We start from the raw sequence: 14,747 nt of genomic DNA, 5'->3' as shown, positions 1-14,747 counted from the left end.
CATCCAAGTAGCCTCAATTGTTGCCTCTGTCTGCTTGCTTAGCACACATCAGGAGTAGGCCCTGGGAGCTCTCAATGGAAAGATACATGCTCAGATACGCACTTGGGGAATGGCTCGTACTTCCCTTTCTGTGACTTTCTTATATCACCTCAATTTATGGAATAAAAGTAAACGAGCATTAGAAATTAAAAAAAAAATTAGGGCCAGGCACGGTGGCTCACAACTGTAATTCCAGCACTTTGGGAGGATGAGGGGGGCGGATAACTTGAGGTCAGGAGTTCGAAACCAGCCTGGCCAACATGGTGAAACTCCATCTCTACTAAAAATATAAAAATCAGTTGAGTGTGGTGGCAGGCACCTATAATCCCAGCTACTTCGGAGACTAAGGAACGAGAATCGCTTGGACCTGCTCAAGCAATCCTCCTCCCTCAGTCTCCCAAAGTGTTGGGATTACAGGCATAAGTCACTGTGCTCAGACAAGCATTAGAAATTTAAACCAATAAAATGAAGGGGATGGGTATGGTAGCTCATGCCTGTAATCCCAGCACTTTGCAAGGTTGAGGCGGGAGGATCACTTGTGGTCAGGAGTTTAAGACCAGCCTGGCTAACACGGCGAAACCCCATCTCTACTAAAAATATAAAAATTAGCCGGGTGTGGTGGCACACACCTGTAATTCCAGCTACTCGGGAGGCTGAGGCAGTAGAAGTGCTTGAATCTGGAAGGTGGAGGTTGCAGTGAGCCAAGACTATGCTACTGTACTCCAGCCTGGGCCACAGAGCAAGACTCTGTCTCACAAATTAAAAAAATAAAAAAAAATAATAGTAATTTTAAAAAATGAAGGGACTAAGAGAAAAAAGTCAAATGATTTGCCTCTCCTGCGGATGGCTTTGTCACATTCCAGGATTGTTATTAAGGGCAAGAATGGTAAAAATCACCACCTGACTTACAGCAGTCATTTCTGCTATTTAACAGTATTATTATTATCTTTTTTTAGAGACAGGTCTCACTATGTTGCCCAGGCTGGATACAACTTCTTAGGTTCAAGCAATCCTCATGCCTCAGTCTTCCCAGTAGCTGGGACTACAAGTGTGTGCCACTGAGCCCAACAGTGCTTTTTAAGCTACAGGTTTATAATCTACCAGGTCATAGCATCAACTTAGTGGGTTGCTACTCACATTTTCAAAAAATGAAGTCAAAAATAGAGGAAATTATCAGTATGTATTGCAGAAAGCAAAAGTAATGTTTCACGAAACTTGTATTTCAAATGTATAAGTGTATACATGTACTGGGTCCTGAAAGAAAATGTTTGTCTTACACTGAATTAAAATATAAAAAAGTAGCCAGCCGTGGTGGCTCATGCCTGTAATTCCAGTTCTTTGGGAGGCCGAGGTGGGTGGATCACTGAGGTAAGGAGTTCAAGGCCACCCTGACAAACCCCTGACAAACATGGTGAAACCCTGCCTCTACTAAAATTACAAAAATTAGCCAGGTGTGGTGGCGGGCGCCTATAGTCCCAGCTACTCTATAGGCTCAGGCAGGAGAACCACTTGAACCCAGGAGGCGGAGGTTGCAGTGAACTGAGATCACACCACTGCACTCCTGCCTGGGCAACAGAGAGAGACTCCATCTCAAAAAAAATAAAAAAGAAGAAAAAAGAAAAGAAAAAAGAAGAAGAAGAAACAACAACAACAAAATATATATATATATATATAAGTTTGAAAACCACTGAGCTATTGGAAGCTTGAAGGAACTAGACCAAGACTGTATACTGCAGAGAGACTGTGTATGGATCGATCAAATACTTATGAATTGTGAAGAAGTTCATGGGTCAACTGAACATGCCACAGTTAATATACAAAGATTACTGCCAGAGTTACTATCAGAGCTATTCAAAAACCCTCACATTATCCTGGAGCTAGGAAATGTGAACTCTCAGTTTGAAAACACAGGAAACCACCACTGAAACTGAGCTGAGAGAGAATGGGGGCTTGTTACATAGCCCCCTGTGGCATTTATCAAGATGAAAGATATATGGACTGTGGAAGGAAATGAGACGACAGTTTTTACTTCTACAGTGTCACAGGCCACGGCCACAACCAAAGGACTCATTCATTGACTGAGAAACTAAGCTTCTTAGAAGTGGGGTAGTTGAAGTGGTTATAAGAAATAAGGAAAGAAAAAACCACTCTTTCAGGTCCTGCCAAACTAGCCCATCTTTCCTGGCACAGTTAACCAAGGGTCAAACTCTGAGTATGGCTGAATTATTCTATCCCTATCCACTCCTGACCCTGCCATAGTCACATGCCCATTTGGTCTAATTAAATAGCCCAGTCCTAACTATCCAATAGGAAAGGAAACACAGACCAAGAGAGAAGTATTTCCTAAGTGATAATATATAAAGTCTTAGACAATATGATATCTTACGAGATGGCACAGGATCTGTGCTCTCTTTGGGAGTTTATGAGAGAAACTAAGATACTCTTCAAATAACAAGATCTCCATGTCTCCTTACATTGAGCCAGACCTGTCCTCACATTCCCATGTTCCTTATAAAGTAGGAGAAATGATCTGTCCTCTGTACTACTTAGTAAATTAACGGTTAGGTCTAAGGAAGAACCCACAAAATTCTTCACTTGGTCTCAATTCTAATAAGAACAATACTCATCCATCATCTTATCATTCCTTTTAGAAAGAGGTAACTAGAGACAATTCCAGCCATATCTTCTGGTTAAGAAATGAGAAAGGATTTCTAACTTTGATTACAATTATTCTGTAAAAGCATGCTGAGATACAAGAATCACATATTCCTTTCATTTTAGAAACGGAGATAAGAAAGTGAGGTGACAAGCAAACTACTCAGGGCCTTGCAGCATGGTAAGAAGAGGCAGGAATGGGTATTGCTACAGTCTTGTTTGTTTTTCAACTTCCCAGATTATGTTCCTCTGACTCCACTAGCCACTGCTGCTCAGAGTTCAGACTATGTATCATCGAATTACTTTTCTAGAAAGTCAAAATAAAAGGAAAGCTGGTATATATGTATACAATTGGTAGAGAAGTATGAGATTGGTACCTGTAAGAGAGCATGGTGCATCGTTACCTCCAGTTCCGCTAAAACATGAGCAGCATCCTCATTGTTCTCTTGGACCTCCAGATCCTCCTCAGGGATGGTCTCCCAGTTGCCCTGGTGAGCAACCAGCGTGTGCACGAGTTCATACTGTCCAGGGAGCGCCAGGCTCACCCGAGTCTGAGTTCCATAGGTGAAGCGGAGGCGCCGAAGCTTACAGCTCTCCTCACTGCCCAGCTTGGTGGTGGGAAGCACCTGCACCCCCAACAGCAGGTTCAACAGCTGGCACTTGACATTACAATCCTGGCCGAGGATCAGTATGCAAGGGAGGCAGTCCACAATCTGCTGGAGGTACTTCTCTTCCTTAGGCGGGAAGGAAATGCAGCTCAGTTGGCCTGGTTGGGGAAGGGGAGAGTGGAGGAAGAGAAAGAAGTAGAGAGAGAGGAGTGAGGAAGGGGAGAGAAAGAGACTCACACAGAAATCCCACGAGGATGACAGGGTCCTTGAGGAGAAATTTCTAGCTAGGAACCTTGGTTGAAGGACATATCAGGGGAAAAACCCCAGTGAGAAAAGTCTCCACATACCAAACAGAATTCCCTTCCCTAGCTCATCCCCTAGGAACAAGTTGTTATTTCTACTCAGAAACGTGGGAGTGACCTGATCTTCCCGCCCCCCTCCTTTTTCATTCAGTAGAGGGACAGCCTAAGGAGTTTACAAGACTCCATCACAAACACCAAGATTATTAAAATAACAAAGCCAGAAAAACCATACTGGTTGGGATGCGAGCCCAAGGAGAAACATACCTGAATGTGTCAAAATTAAACCCTTCCTTCTGACAGAAGACGTAATACTTGAACACAGATTACAGTCATGTGTTGCTTAACAACAGGCATACATTCTGAGAAATGCATCATCAGGCGATTCTGTCACTGTGTGAACATCAGAGCATACTTACACAAACCTAGGTGGTATGGGTACAGCCTACTACACACCTAAGCTAGAGGGTGTAGCCTATTGCTCTTAGGCTACAAACATGTACAGCATGTTACTGTACTGAATACTATAGATAGCTGTAACACAATCTTAAGTATTTGTGTATCTAAACATATCTAAACATAGAAAAGGTGTGCTAAAAATACTGTACCTTTGTTGACCAAGATGCCATCATGTAGCACATAATACAGCACTATAGGGTCCTTTTAAATTATCTACCATATGTGGTTTTAGCTTATGTTCTTCACTGTGACATATTTTACTACTAAATGTATGAGCTATAAATATATAAAATGTATAAATGTATAAAACGAAATGCTATTCAGGTTTGCATAAGCTCTAGAATCTTTTCCAGTTCATCGCTCTGATAGCTGGTGACAACATCCCAGCTGCCAAGTCATCTGTTTCCTTAAAACACTGGGGTGCTCAATTAACATCAATACCTCCTAATCAAATCACATTCCTTCTGTTTATGGGAGACAAGACCCTAAATAGGACAAAGGGAAATAATTGCCTATTAGGATAAAATCCAGGCAAATCTAGAAAGAGATGTGATTTATCTCAAAAACATTCTCCTTGATGGACATCCCAATTACCCTGATTTGACCATTACCATATTGTTATCCACATATCGAAATACCACATGTATCCTATAAATACCACATGTATCCTATAAATATGTACAATTACTATGTGTCAATTAAAAAATCTGTTTTTCACCAACCTGATGTTTTGTACAAAAAATAATAAAAAATAAAATCTAAAACAAAAGCAAAACAAAAAAACTCCTTTCAAGGCAACTACTACTAATCTAAATGGATAACTTCCCCAAACACATTCAAATAAGGTTCAAGACAGAACAAGCTTCCTAAAGAATGAGAATCTCTGTCCGGGAAAAATAACCCGAAATTAGTTCACTGAAATTCTCAGTCTGAACTATATCACTTCCTTATTCCCTCAGTATCAGTGTCTGCCTACCTCTAAGATTCAGGCAATTCCCGCATTTGTTCAGAAAAGCACAGACACACAGTTCTTAGGCTACAAAAAGGCCAATCCTTGAGCCAAAGACATCCATCATAATTGAAATTTTGGGTGGCACTAACTGAAACAGTATTTGTTTTAGTCACTTAACCATAAGCTGCATTAAATTATTTGTAGGCCATTTATTTTGTTTGTTGCTGGAATTGAAGCAAGAGAGGCCTGAGTCAATTAAGAGGTGGTTCTACTTCAGAGTGAACCTACCCAGCTACAATTTCAAATCCCTAAGCATCCTTCTCTTCCACAAACAGTAACACCAAAAGGGTTAAAGAGGTCTGTGTTCACGCAAATCCCTCTATGCATTTCATTAGGGCCCTTCTTTTCATATCTCTCTGTCTATAAGGATATCACCCTGGCCTGCATATATACATCAGCAACACCAGACACTGAAACAAGCCAATCTACTCTCCTGGGAAAGAGAGGAGTTCCTTTCAAAAACCAGAGTTAACTAAGTATATAATTCTGTGCAAGGGTATTTACTAAATACAAGAGTGTAACAGCAGACAACTAGTCTACTCTTTTGATCTACAACCTAAAAGCAAGAGGACACAGCCAATTGCTTGTGTGGTCACTTAACAAGTAGCAGCAGGTCAGTCCTGAGTCCCTTCATACTTTATTCACAACTGCAGAACACTTACCATGCTTTATTATAATGATCTGTTTATAATCATCAAAAGCAGGAAGAACCATCCTATTTCATCCTCAACACCCAACACAATGCCTGACACATACCAAGGGCTTAATGTTACAGATCTGTTTGTTTTGTCTGAGAATCCATTTAGCGGGGAGAGCTACCTATAGAAAGCTGTAAGCAAACCCACTGAGTACTTTGAAAAGTCCAGTATCATGATGAATAGTTTAAGAGCAACCATCACTCCTAAAAACCTCCTTCATGCGGATAAAGAATAGGACCCTTCGGCCAGGTGCAGTGGCTCCTGCCTGTAATCCCAGCAGTTTGAGAGGCGGAGGCGGGCGGATCACCTGAGGTCAGGAGTTCGAAACCAGCCTGGCCAACATGGCGAAACTCTGTCTCTACTAAAAATACAAAAAATTAGCTGGGCATGGTGGTAATCCCAGGTACTCGGGAGGCTGAGGCAGGAGAATCGCTTGAAGTCAGGAAGCGGAGGTTGCAGTGAGCCAAGATCGTGCCATTGCACTCCAGCCTGGGCAACAGAGCAAGATTCCATCTCAAAAAAAAAAAAAAAAAAAAAAAAACAGGACCCTTCCATTCATCTTGTGGAATTTAACTACCATAGTCTTAGCTCGAGCAGTGAGAAGTCGAGCTAGAGTGTCTTTACCCTCATCTACATTTCCTAGCTTTCTTCTGTTGCCAGTCCTCCCCAGATTTTCACTTAAGTGTCTACATGTGAATGCATACTGACAACCTTTAAATTCTTACAATAAAAATGGTTTCATCACAAAAAGACCAACAAACCTAACTAACCTTTGTTACTGCTACTACCAGGAGAGTGGATAATAGAGAAGAAAACCAACTAAATCACTTTTCAGGACCAGAGGGAGAAAGCCTCCGCACCTCTGAGACAAAGTGTCAACTACCGGACAGCCAATGAAACAGGCTGCATCAGCCAAAACCACAGCAGACACACCCCATTATTCATCTGACCCCAATGAACACTCCCCACCTCCATCTTTCCTACAAAAAGTCACCACAAATAAACTTGCTACTGTCAAACCAACCAAAGACCAGTGCAATAGGAAAGGGTGCTGAAGTTGAGCCCAGTACACTGTTAGAAGTCTATGGCAAACATCACTCTCTCTGTTTTCCAACACGTCACTATCCAAGCCCTCTGCTTCTCCCACTAAATATTTAGCTTTTTCATCTATCTGACATCTCCACCAGATTTGAACAAGGGCTTGGAGAGAAATGAAGTTGCAAGCAGATGGTTTTACTCCTGGATTCTGAGCACACTGCTCAGTGATGTGGAGTGCAATATGGAAGCGGGAACAGCACGAGAATGAAGGCATGCTTTGCCACTCTGACTAGCTCTGTGACCTTGGCAATCCACTCGATCTTTCTGAGCCTTGAAATGCTCATCGGTAAATGGAGGCGGGTGGAGTTGGATTAGGTCATCTTTAACATGCTTTCCAGTTCTAAAATGCCAGGTTTTAACTGCTGAAAGAACAAGGATGTGAGGGGGATGGGTGGTTGGTCTGGTTGTTTTTATTTTATTTTAAATTATATGTGAATCTATGCAGGCGCCCCTTGGACCACTATAACTGCAGATCAAAAAGTAGACTGAACTAGCCAGGGGCTCTGAGGACCTACAGTGCAGTCTTAGTTCTCTAAAGAAGAGATTAAAAGCTGTAGACTGACAGTAGAAGGGAGGAAGAAAACCTGTTTCAGAGCTGGAGCAGCTGCCTCACTGACAGTTAAAGGACTTCCAAGTTAATCGAGTTTTCTTTTGTAATTAATACAACAGCATCTGCATATGGGCTGCCAGAAGGTAACAGCATGGCTTCTCAGCTGGCGCACATTAACCCTGCCAACTCTGGCTGGGGGAAAATTCATACCAAATCGTCTTAAGTGCAAACCAAGGCTTTTGTTGTTGTTGTTCTTGGTGGTTGTTCTTAAACACAGATTTTGATTTTTGTTTACTTCTAAACAAAAGTTTCAAGCTAGATGGAGGAGAAGAACAAATAAAGCAGCAACCCATTTTGGTTTTCGTTTTAGATAACATTTATTGAGCCCTTTATATCTATTGATCACTTTATTTGCTTCATCTCATTTAAAGCTCATAATTCTACCAGACAAGAACTATTATTAACTCTATTTAAAAATGAAGAAATGGGCCAGGAGTGGTGGCTCATGCCTCTAATCCCAGCACTTCGGGAGGCCAACATGGATGGATGGCTTGAGCTCAGAAGTGAGAGACCAGCCTGGACAACAAAGGGAGCAACCCCCGCCGCGCCTTTGTTTCTACTAAAAAATTTTTAAAAATCAGCCAGGCATGATGGTGTGCTACTCAGGAGGCTGAGGTGTGAAGACTGCTTGACCCAAGGGAGACTGAGGCTGCAGTGACCCGTGATCACGCTACTGTGTGACTCTCCTGGGTGAGTCACCTGCCTCAAAAAGTAATAATAATAAAGATGAGGAAATGGATGCTCAAAAAACCAAACCAGGCTGGGCGCGGTGGCTCAAGCCTGTAATCCCAGGACTTTGGGAGGCTAAGGCGGGTGGATCACCTGAGGTCAGGAGTTCGAGACCAACCTGGCCAACATGGTGAAACCCCATCTCTACTAAAAATACAAAAACTAGCCAAGCATGGTGGCTGATGCCTGTAATCCCAGCTATTCAGGAGGCTGAGGCAGGAGAATTGCTTGAACCCTGGAGGCAGAGGTTGTAGTGAGCCGAGATAGCGCCATTGCACTCCAGTCTGAGTGACAAGAGCGAAACCCCGTCTCAAAAACAAAAAACAAAAAACAGCTAAGGTTTCCCCATTTCTCTGAGCAGCGAACTGCAGAGATAAGCAGGAACTGTACCTAGATCTCTGGGGGCCAGTAGACAATGACCCCTACGCCACATTGTTTTCCAATCTGGGGTCAAATGCAATTTAGTAACTGTAGGACCTCAATGTAAAGCAGACTGATATAATCCCTATGAAAGTTGTCCCAAACCATGAGGAATAAAGCATATGGAGAAAACCACAATATTACCACTGGCTGGTTCACACTTTCAAAAAACGTTATTCTACCTGAGATCTCTAAAGTTTCTTTGCTAACAGCAACAGTACACTCTTTTCAGAGAAATTCTTAATGCTCCACTCAACAGTCAGTGTGTATTACTGTTTGGGTGACTACTCTGAAAAGAGACGACAGGAAGGAGGAAATACTCATGACCTGTTTCTGTTGCTAGTGACTCTTTAGGATAGATATTTTATTTAAATTGTTTCTGGGGTAATGGCAATCAATTTGTAGCAATACACTCTCCTTCTTGCCTATTTCCATCCCATCAGGCTCAGAAAACAATACCCTAAAGTATGGTGCTTTGGCATGCTAAGCACTTTGAACTAAAGGAGATTGGAAGGCCTTAGAAGCAAGGTTGCTCTCTGACCTTCTCCGGGCCTCCTGTCTGCCTCCCCTTTTTCTCCCCCTAAGCTACTCATAGAAACCAGAATTCCTCTTCCTCAAGACCACAGAAACTAGAAACCCTGGCCAGGCACAGTGGCTCACGCCTGTAATCACAGCACTTTGGAAGGCCCAGGTGGGTGGATCACTACAAGACCAGTCTGGTCAACACGGTAAAACCCCACCTCTACTAAAAATACAAAAATTAGCTAGGCGTGGCGGCATGTGCCTATAGTCCCAACTAGTTGGGAGGCTGAGGCAGGACAATCGCTTGAACCTGGGAGGTGGAGGCTGCAGTGAGCCGAGATCATGCCACTGCACTCCAGCCTGGACAACAGAATGAGACTTCATCTCAAAAAAAAAAAGGAACTGACTAGAAACCTTCTTCTCTGAAGCAAGCCATAAAACTAGAAAGGTCACTCTCTTGTCCTCTGAAGACTCGCATTCTAGAGAGGTCCTGCCCCATCCCATACTCTGGGGGAAGGAATGCTACACAGAGAGCCCAAGAATGACCTGAGCACACCAGTCTTGGTGGGTTTCTCAGTCTATTACCATTAGATCATGTCTTACTGTCCAATCACTTTCTACACGGCAGTGAATTCTTCATCAAACCTAAGCATAAAAACAGACAGTTTTCCCTGGGTCCTTGAGACTTCATTTCTAAAGCCTCCTGTGTTACATAAATTTGTTATGCTTTTCTCTTGTTAACCTGTCTTTTGTTAGAGAAGTGTTGACTATGACCCTTAAGATGAGTGAGGAAATCTATCACACCTTTCAGCCACTACCAATCAGTAATACACACTCGTGAAAGGTAACTAAAGGCTCTTAAGGTACAGTCCATGTCCAACGTAGGGAAGGCACTATAAGAGTCGGTGAAATAGAAAATACTTTTGCTTTATTATACTACTGCAGTTCATAAAGTTAACATGCACTGCAGAGTTAATTCAGGTCTTGACAGAGTTATTACTGCAATACTTGTTCCTGGTACCCAAGGATCTCCCTCTTTCAGTAGTTTTAAAAATCTCACTTTTTTTTTTTTTTTTTTTTTTTTTAATAGAGATGGTGTCTCAGTATGTTGCCCAGGCTGGTCTCAAACTCCTGGGTTCAAGTGACCCTCCCACCTCACCTTCCCAAAGTGCTAGGATTACAGGCGTGAGCCACCATGCCTGGCCTAAAAAAAAGACAGAGACAGAGCTCAAAAAAAGAAAACTCCAGCTCTGTCACCCAGGCTGGAGTGCAGTGGCATGATCTCGGGTCATAGCAACCTCCACCTCCCTGGTTCAAGAGATTCTTGTGCCTCAGTCTCCCAAATAGCTGGGACTACAGGCGTGTGCCAAAACCCCAGCTCTGTCGTCCATGATGGAGTGTAGTGGCATGATCTCGGGTCAGGGCAACCTCTACCTCTCGGGTTCAAGCGATTCTCATGCCTCAGCCTCCCAAGTAGCTAGGACTACAGGCAAGTGCCACTAATTTTTTTTTTTTTTGGTAGAGACAGGGTTTCACCATGTTGGCCAAGCTGGTCTCAAACTCCTGACCTCAGGTGATCTGCCCACCTCAGCCTCCCAAAGTGCTGAGATTACAGGTGTGAGCCACCATGCCTGGCCAAAAATATCACTTCTAACATTGAACTTGCCATGCTTTTATGGGAAGTCAACTTAAGTCCCCTCTGAAAGTGAATGAAAAACAAAGGATTGCCCCAAGCGCGGTGGCTCACACCTGTAATCTCTGCACTTTGGGAGGCCCAGGTGGGCGGATCACGAGATCAGGAGATCGAGAGCATCCTGGCTAACACGGTGAAACCCGTATCCACTAAAAATACAAAAAATTAGCCAGGTGCTGTGGTGGGCGCCTGTAGTCCCAGCTACTCGGGAGGCTGAGGCAGGAGAATGGCTGAACCCAGGAGGCAGAGCAAGGAGTGAGCCGAGATCGCACCACTGCACTCCAGCCTGGGCGACAGAGTGAGACTCCACCAAAAGAAAGAAAAAAAGAAAGAAAGGAAGGAAGAAAGGAAGAAAGAAAGACAAAGGATTTTATAGTTAACTGAGCCAACCAGTGACACAAATATGCATTTCCACAAATAGGTAGTGATGTTTTATTTTTTACTATCTGTACCAAAAGTAGAGAAAAGAACAAATCCTAAATTGAGAAAGTAATCTTATATAGTCTTTCTACTACAGTCAATTCTACCACAAGCTTTGAAGTACTGAACTACAAAATTCCAGGGGCTGAGAGAGAAAAATTTAGTCCAGAAATATTTATTTATCCTTCCCAAACAAGCTCTCTGACCTTCAGCTAAATTTGAAAGATTGACATAGGAGGTACTCTCATTTAAGGAAAACAGATGCTTAGGTAGTCTGGCTTTCAGAACCTTCAGGACCAAGTAGTACACGCTATTTCATTTGAAGGGGATGGTTATTGAAGATTAGAGACTGAAATGCACTCCAGTAGCCAAAGCTCTTGCTGGAATCGGAAATGTCAAGTTGGCAGAAGTCTCTCTAAAGTTATTCTATGTCAGGGTCATGTTAAGATCTCTCACAGCTTTTAAGAAGCACATAGTATTGGCACCTGGGGAGAGGAGACCACCTCCCTAGAGGCTGATACTCCCTAGGAGCCATGTAAAATGGGAACATACTCAGCAGCATGCTGAAGAAGCTCCTTTCTGGGTGAAACTGCTCCTGAGACTGGTCACACTACAGAGGGAACAGAATCGCAGCTGGCAGTTGAGGCTTTAATGTATGGGACACAGAGATGGAAGTAGTTCCTTGAAGGAAGTCAACCCCATGGTTCACAGAGGGCTTAGTTTCTGGCATTTGGAAGGCAGTGTATAACAGTTTATAAGCATTAACAATGATCCAAAGGTGGGAATATGTCAAAAGGACACAGGAACGAGCTTGAAGGGAAACTCAATCACCAAAGTGGGGACAATTTATGCATAAAAATAAAAAGTGATAGGAAGATATTACAATCCATTGAAAAAATTCACAAGTCTACAATGATTAAATAAACAAGAGAAAAGGAAAGCTCTTCTTTACAGTAGACTACAACTAATACATATACAAGCAATGATGGATATAAACACCACCATTGGGCTGGACATGGTCGCTCACGCCTGTAATCCCAGCACTTCAGGAGGCTGAGGCAGGAGGATCGCTTGAGCCTAGGAGTTCAAGACCAACCTGGGCAACATAGTAAGACTCCATCTCTACAAAAAATTTTAAAATTAGCTAGGCACGGTGACATGTGTCTGTAGTCCCAGACACTAGGGAGGCTGAGGCAGGAGGATTGCCTGAGCCCAGGAAATTAAGGCTGCAGTGAGCTATGATCATACCACTGCACTCCATCCAGCCTGGGTAACCAAGCAAGACCTTGCCTGTAAAAACAAAACAAAACAAAACAAAAAAAAAAACCCCCATCACCGAGACAGGTGGGAGTTATCAGTGAATGCCAGGTCTACTGGAAGGAGGTTTTTTGAGAAACAGGGTATCAGTGAAATATAAGAACACCTCTCCACAAACTAATCAACTGCAAAGGAAAAAATGGTAATTCACAAACTAATCAATTGCAAAGGAAAAAATGGTGAATTTATTTATTTTTATTTATTTTTTTTTTTGAGACAGAGTTTTGTTCTTGTTGCCCAAGCTGGAGTGCAATGGCATGATCCCAGCTCACTGCAGCCTCCACCTCCCGGGTTCAAACAATTCTCCTGCCTCAGCCTCTCAAGTAGCAGGGATTACAAGCATGCACCACCATGCCTGGTTAATTTTTTTTGTATTTTTAGTAGAGATGGGGTTTTGCCACAGTGGCCAGGCTGGTATTGAATTCCTGACTTCAGGTGATCCACCCACCTTGGTCTCCCAAAGTGCTGGGATTACAGGCATGAGCCACCACGCCTGGCCCTAAAAATGGTGAATTTAAGGTGGAGAAAACATCTCCAGGGATGGGTTGACATCATATACCCTGTGATGAAAGAAAAAAAAAAAAGGAGACATTGTTGGGACAGTTGGCAAAACCTGAACAGGGTCTGTGGACTGGATGGTAGTACTGAACCCAGGTTAATTTCTTGATTTGGCGAGCCGTATGATGATCATAAAAGCATATCCTTGTTTGGGAGGAATGTACACTGAAGTGTTTAGAGGAGATGAGAAAAACTATCTGCATTCAGCTCTCAAAAGGTTCATTAAAAGACTACATGTAATATATATGAGGAAGGAGAGAGACTGGGTGATGGAACAAATCCATGAAAATGTTAACAACTAGAAAATTTGCATGAAGCAGGTATTAGAACTCTTTTATTGTTCTTGCAACACTTACGTATGTTTAAAATTATTTCAAAATAATTTTTTTAGGATCCAAAGGTATACCTAGTAAAGCGTATCCAGCTCTTGATCTCAGAGGAAAGAGATCAAGAGATAGGATTTTACTTGAGAAGAAAAGCCAGCAGGAAAAAAAAAAAAAAAATACATCAAATACAGCAATAATCGGATTTGAACAATAACAGTTTCTTCACTGTCTCCACTTTTGCCCTGCACATTACCTTCCATCTCATCAATCTTCCTGTGATGTTTACTATTGCTTGCTCAGAGTCTGGGGAGTTCAAGGCACTGATCTAAGTAAGTAGTTTAGGATCAGACTTAGAATCCAAATCCACAAGTCTAAGCAGTATAGACCAACATGATGTTCCAGTATAGAACACTCTGATAAAAGTTACCTGTAACCATCAGGTTCATTAAATAAGAAACCACCAAGGCCAGGCGTGATGGCTCATGCCTGTAATCCCAGCACTTTGGGAGGCCGAGGAGGGCGGATCACCTGAGGTTGGGAGTTTGAGACCAGCCTGACCATCATGGAGAAACCTCGTCTCTATTAAAAATACAAAATTAGCTGGGCTTGGTGGCACATGCCTGTAATCCCAGCTACTTGGTAGGCTGAGGCAGGAGAATCGCTTGAACCCGGGAAGTGGAGGCTGCGGTGAGCCAAGATCACGCTGTTGCACTCCAGCCTGGGCAACAAGAGCAAAACTCCGTCTCAAAAAAAAAGAAAAGAAACCACCAGGGGAAGCTTGACTTTGACTTTGCACTGCCTGTAGTGACCCCTTATGTTTACTTAGTGGTAGAGCCTATATCGCCATTATACACTAACTACTTTTATCCTATACCAACAAACCACTTTTCCAAGTTGAAGCAGCAAAACTTTTCCAATTATCTCCATGGGACAGAACCAGAAGAGCATGTCAGTTGTTCAATCAGGAGAAAGTGAAAGAGGTTTCCTCATTGGGGTTCTTATATACTAAAACTTAAGAATGACTTTTCTTCTACTAGCTATATTTCCCCACATTCCTCCTTGCACCTCGATATTGCCATAATCTTAAACGCTGAGGCTAGAGTATATCATATGGAATATTCCTAAAACGTAAACTCCATACTGGTTCACTTACTGTCCCTCTCAATTGAATAGAAAGAGCTTTTATTTAAACTAGTCTTATAACCTAGCTGCATTTGTGATAGGGCCTTAGTCTTTGCTCTGGCAAGTTTGATTTGATTAAAAAAAAAAAAAAAAAAAAAAAAA

At 42.6% G+C, this 14,747-nt stretch overlaps 1 protein-coding gene across 2 annotated transcripts in view; it reads right to left on the bottom strand.

Annotated features, from left to right (window-relative positions):
• Positions 1-14,747, bottom strand: part of DSTYK (dual serine/threonine and tyrosine protein kinase) — a 73,064-nt gene that overhangs the window by 39,507 nt on the left and 18,810 nt on the right. The window contains exon 2 of one of the 2 annotated variants that reach the window (XM_017880984.1): positions 3,099-3,460. In XM_017880984.1, the coding sequence (XP_017736473.1) occupies positions 3,099-3,460 (362 nt within the window). Of the gene's footprint in view, positions 1-3,071; positions 3,461-14,747 lie in introns of both variants that reach the window. The other variant, XM_017880983.1, reaches the window with a different exon arrangement.

Source organism: Rhinopithecus bieti, unplaced genomic scaffold, assembly GCF_001698545.2.
Source record: "Rhinopithecus bieti isolate Rb0 unplaced genomic scaffold, ASM169854v2 scaffold_12049, whole genome shotgun sequence".
Taxonomy (NCBI): Eukaryota; Metazoa; Chordata; class Mammalia; order Primates; family Cercopithecidae; genus Rhinopithecus; species Rhinopithecus bieti.
This window is presented reverse-complemented; position numbering and strand designations above follow the sequence as displayed.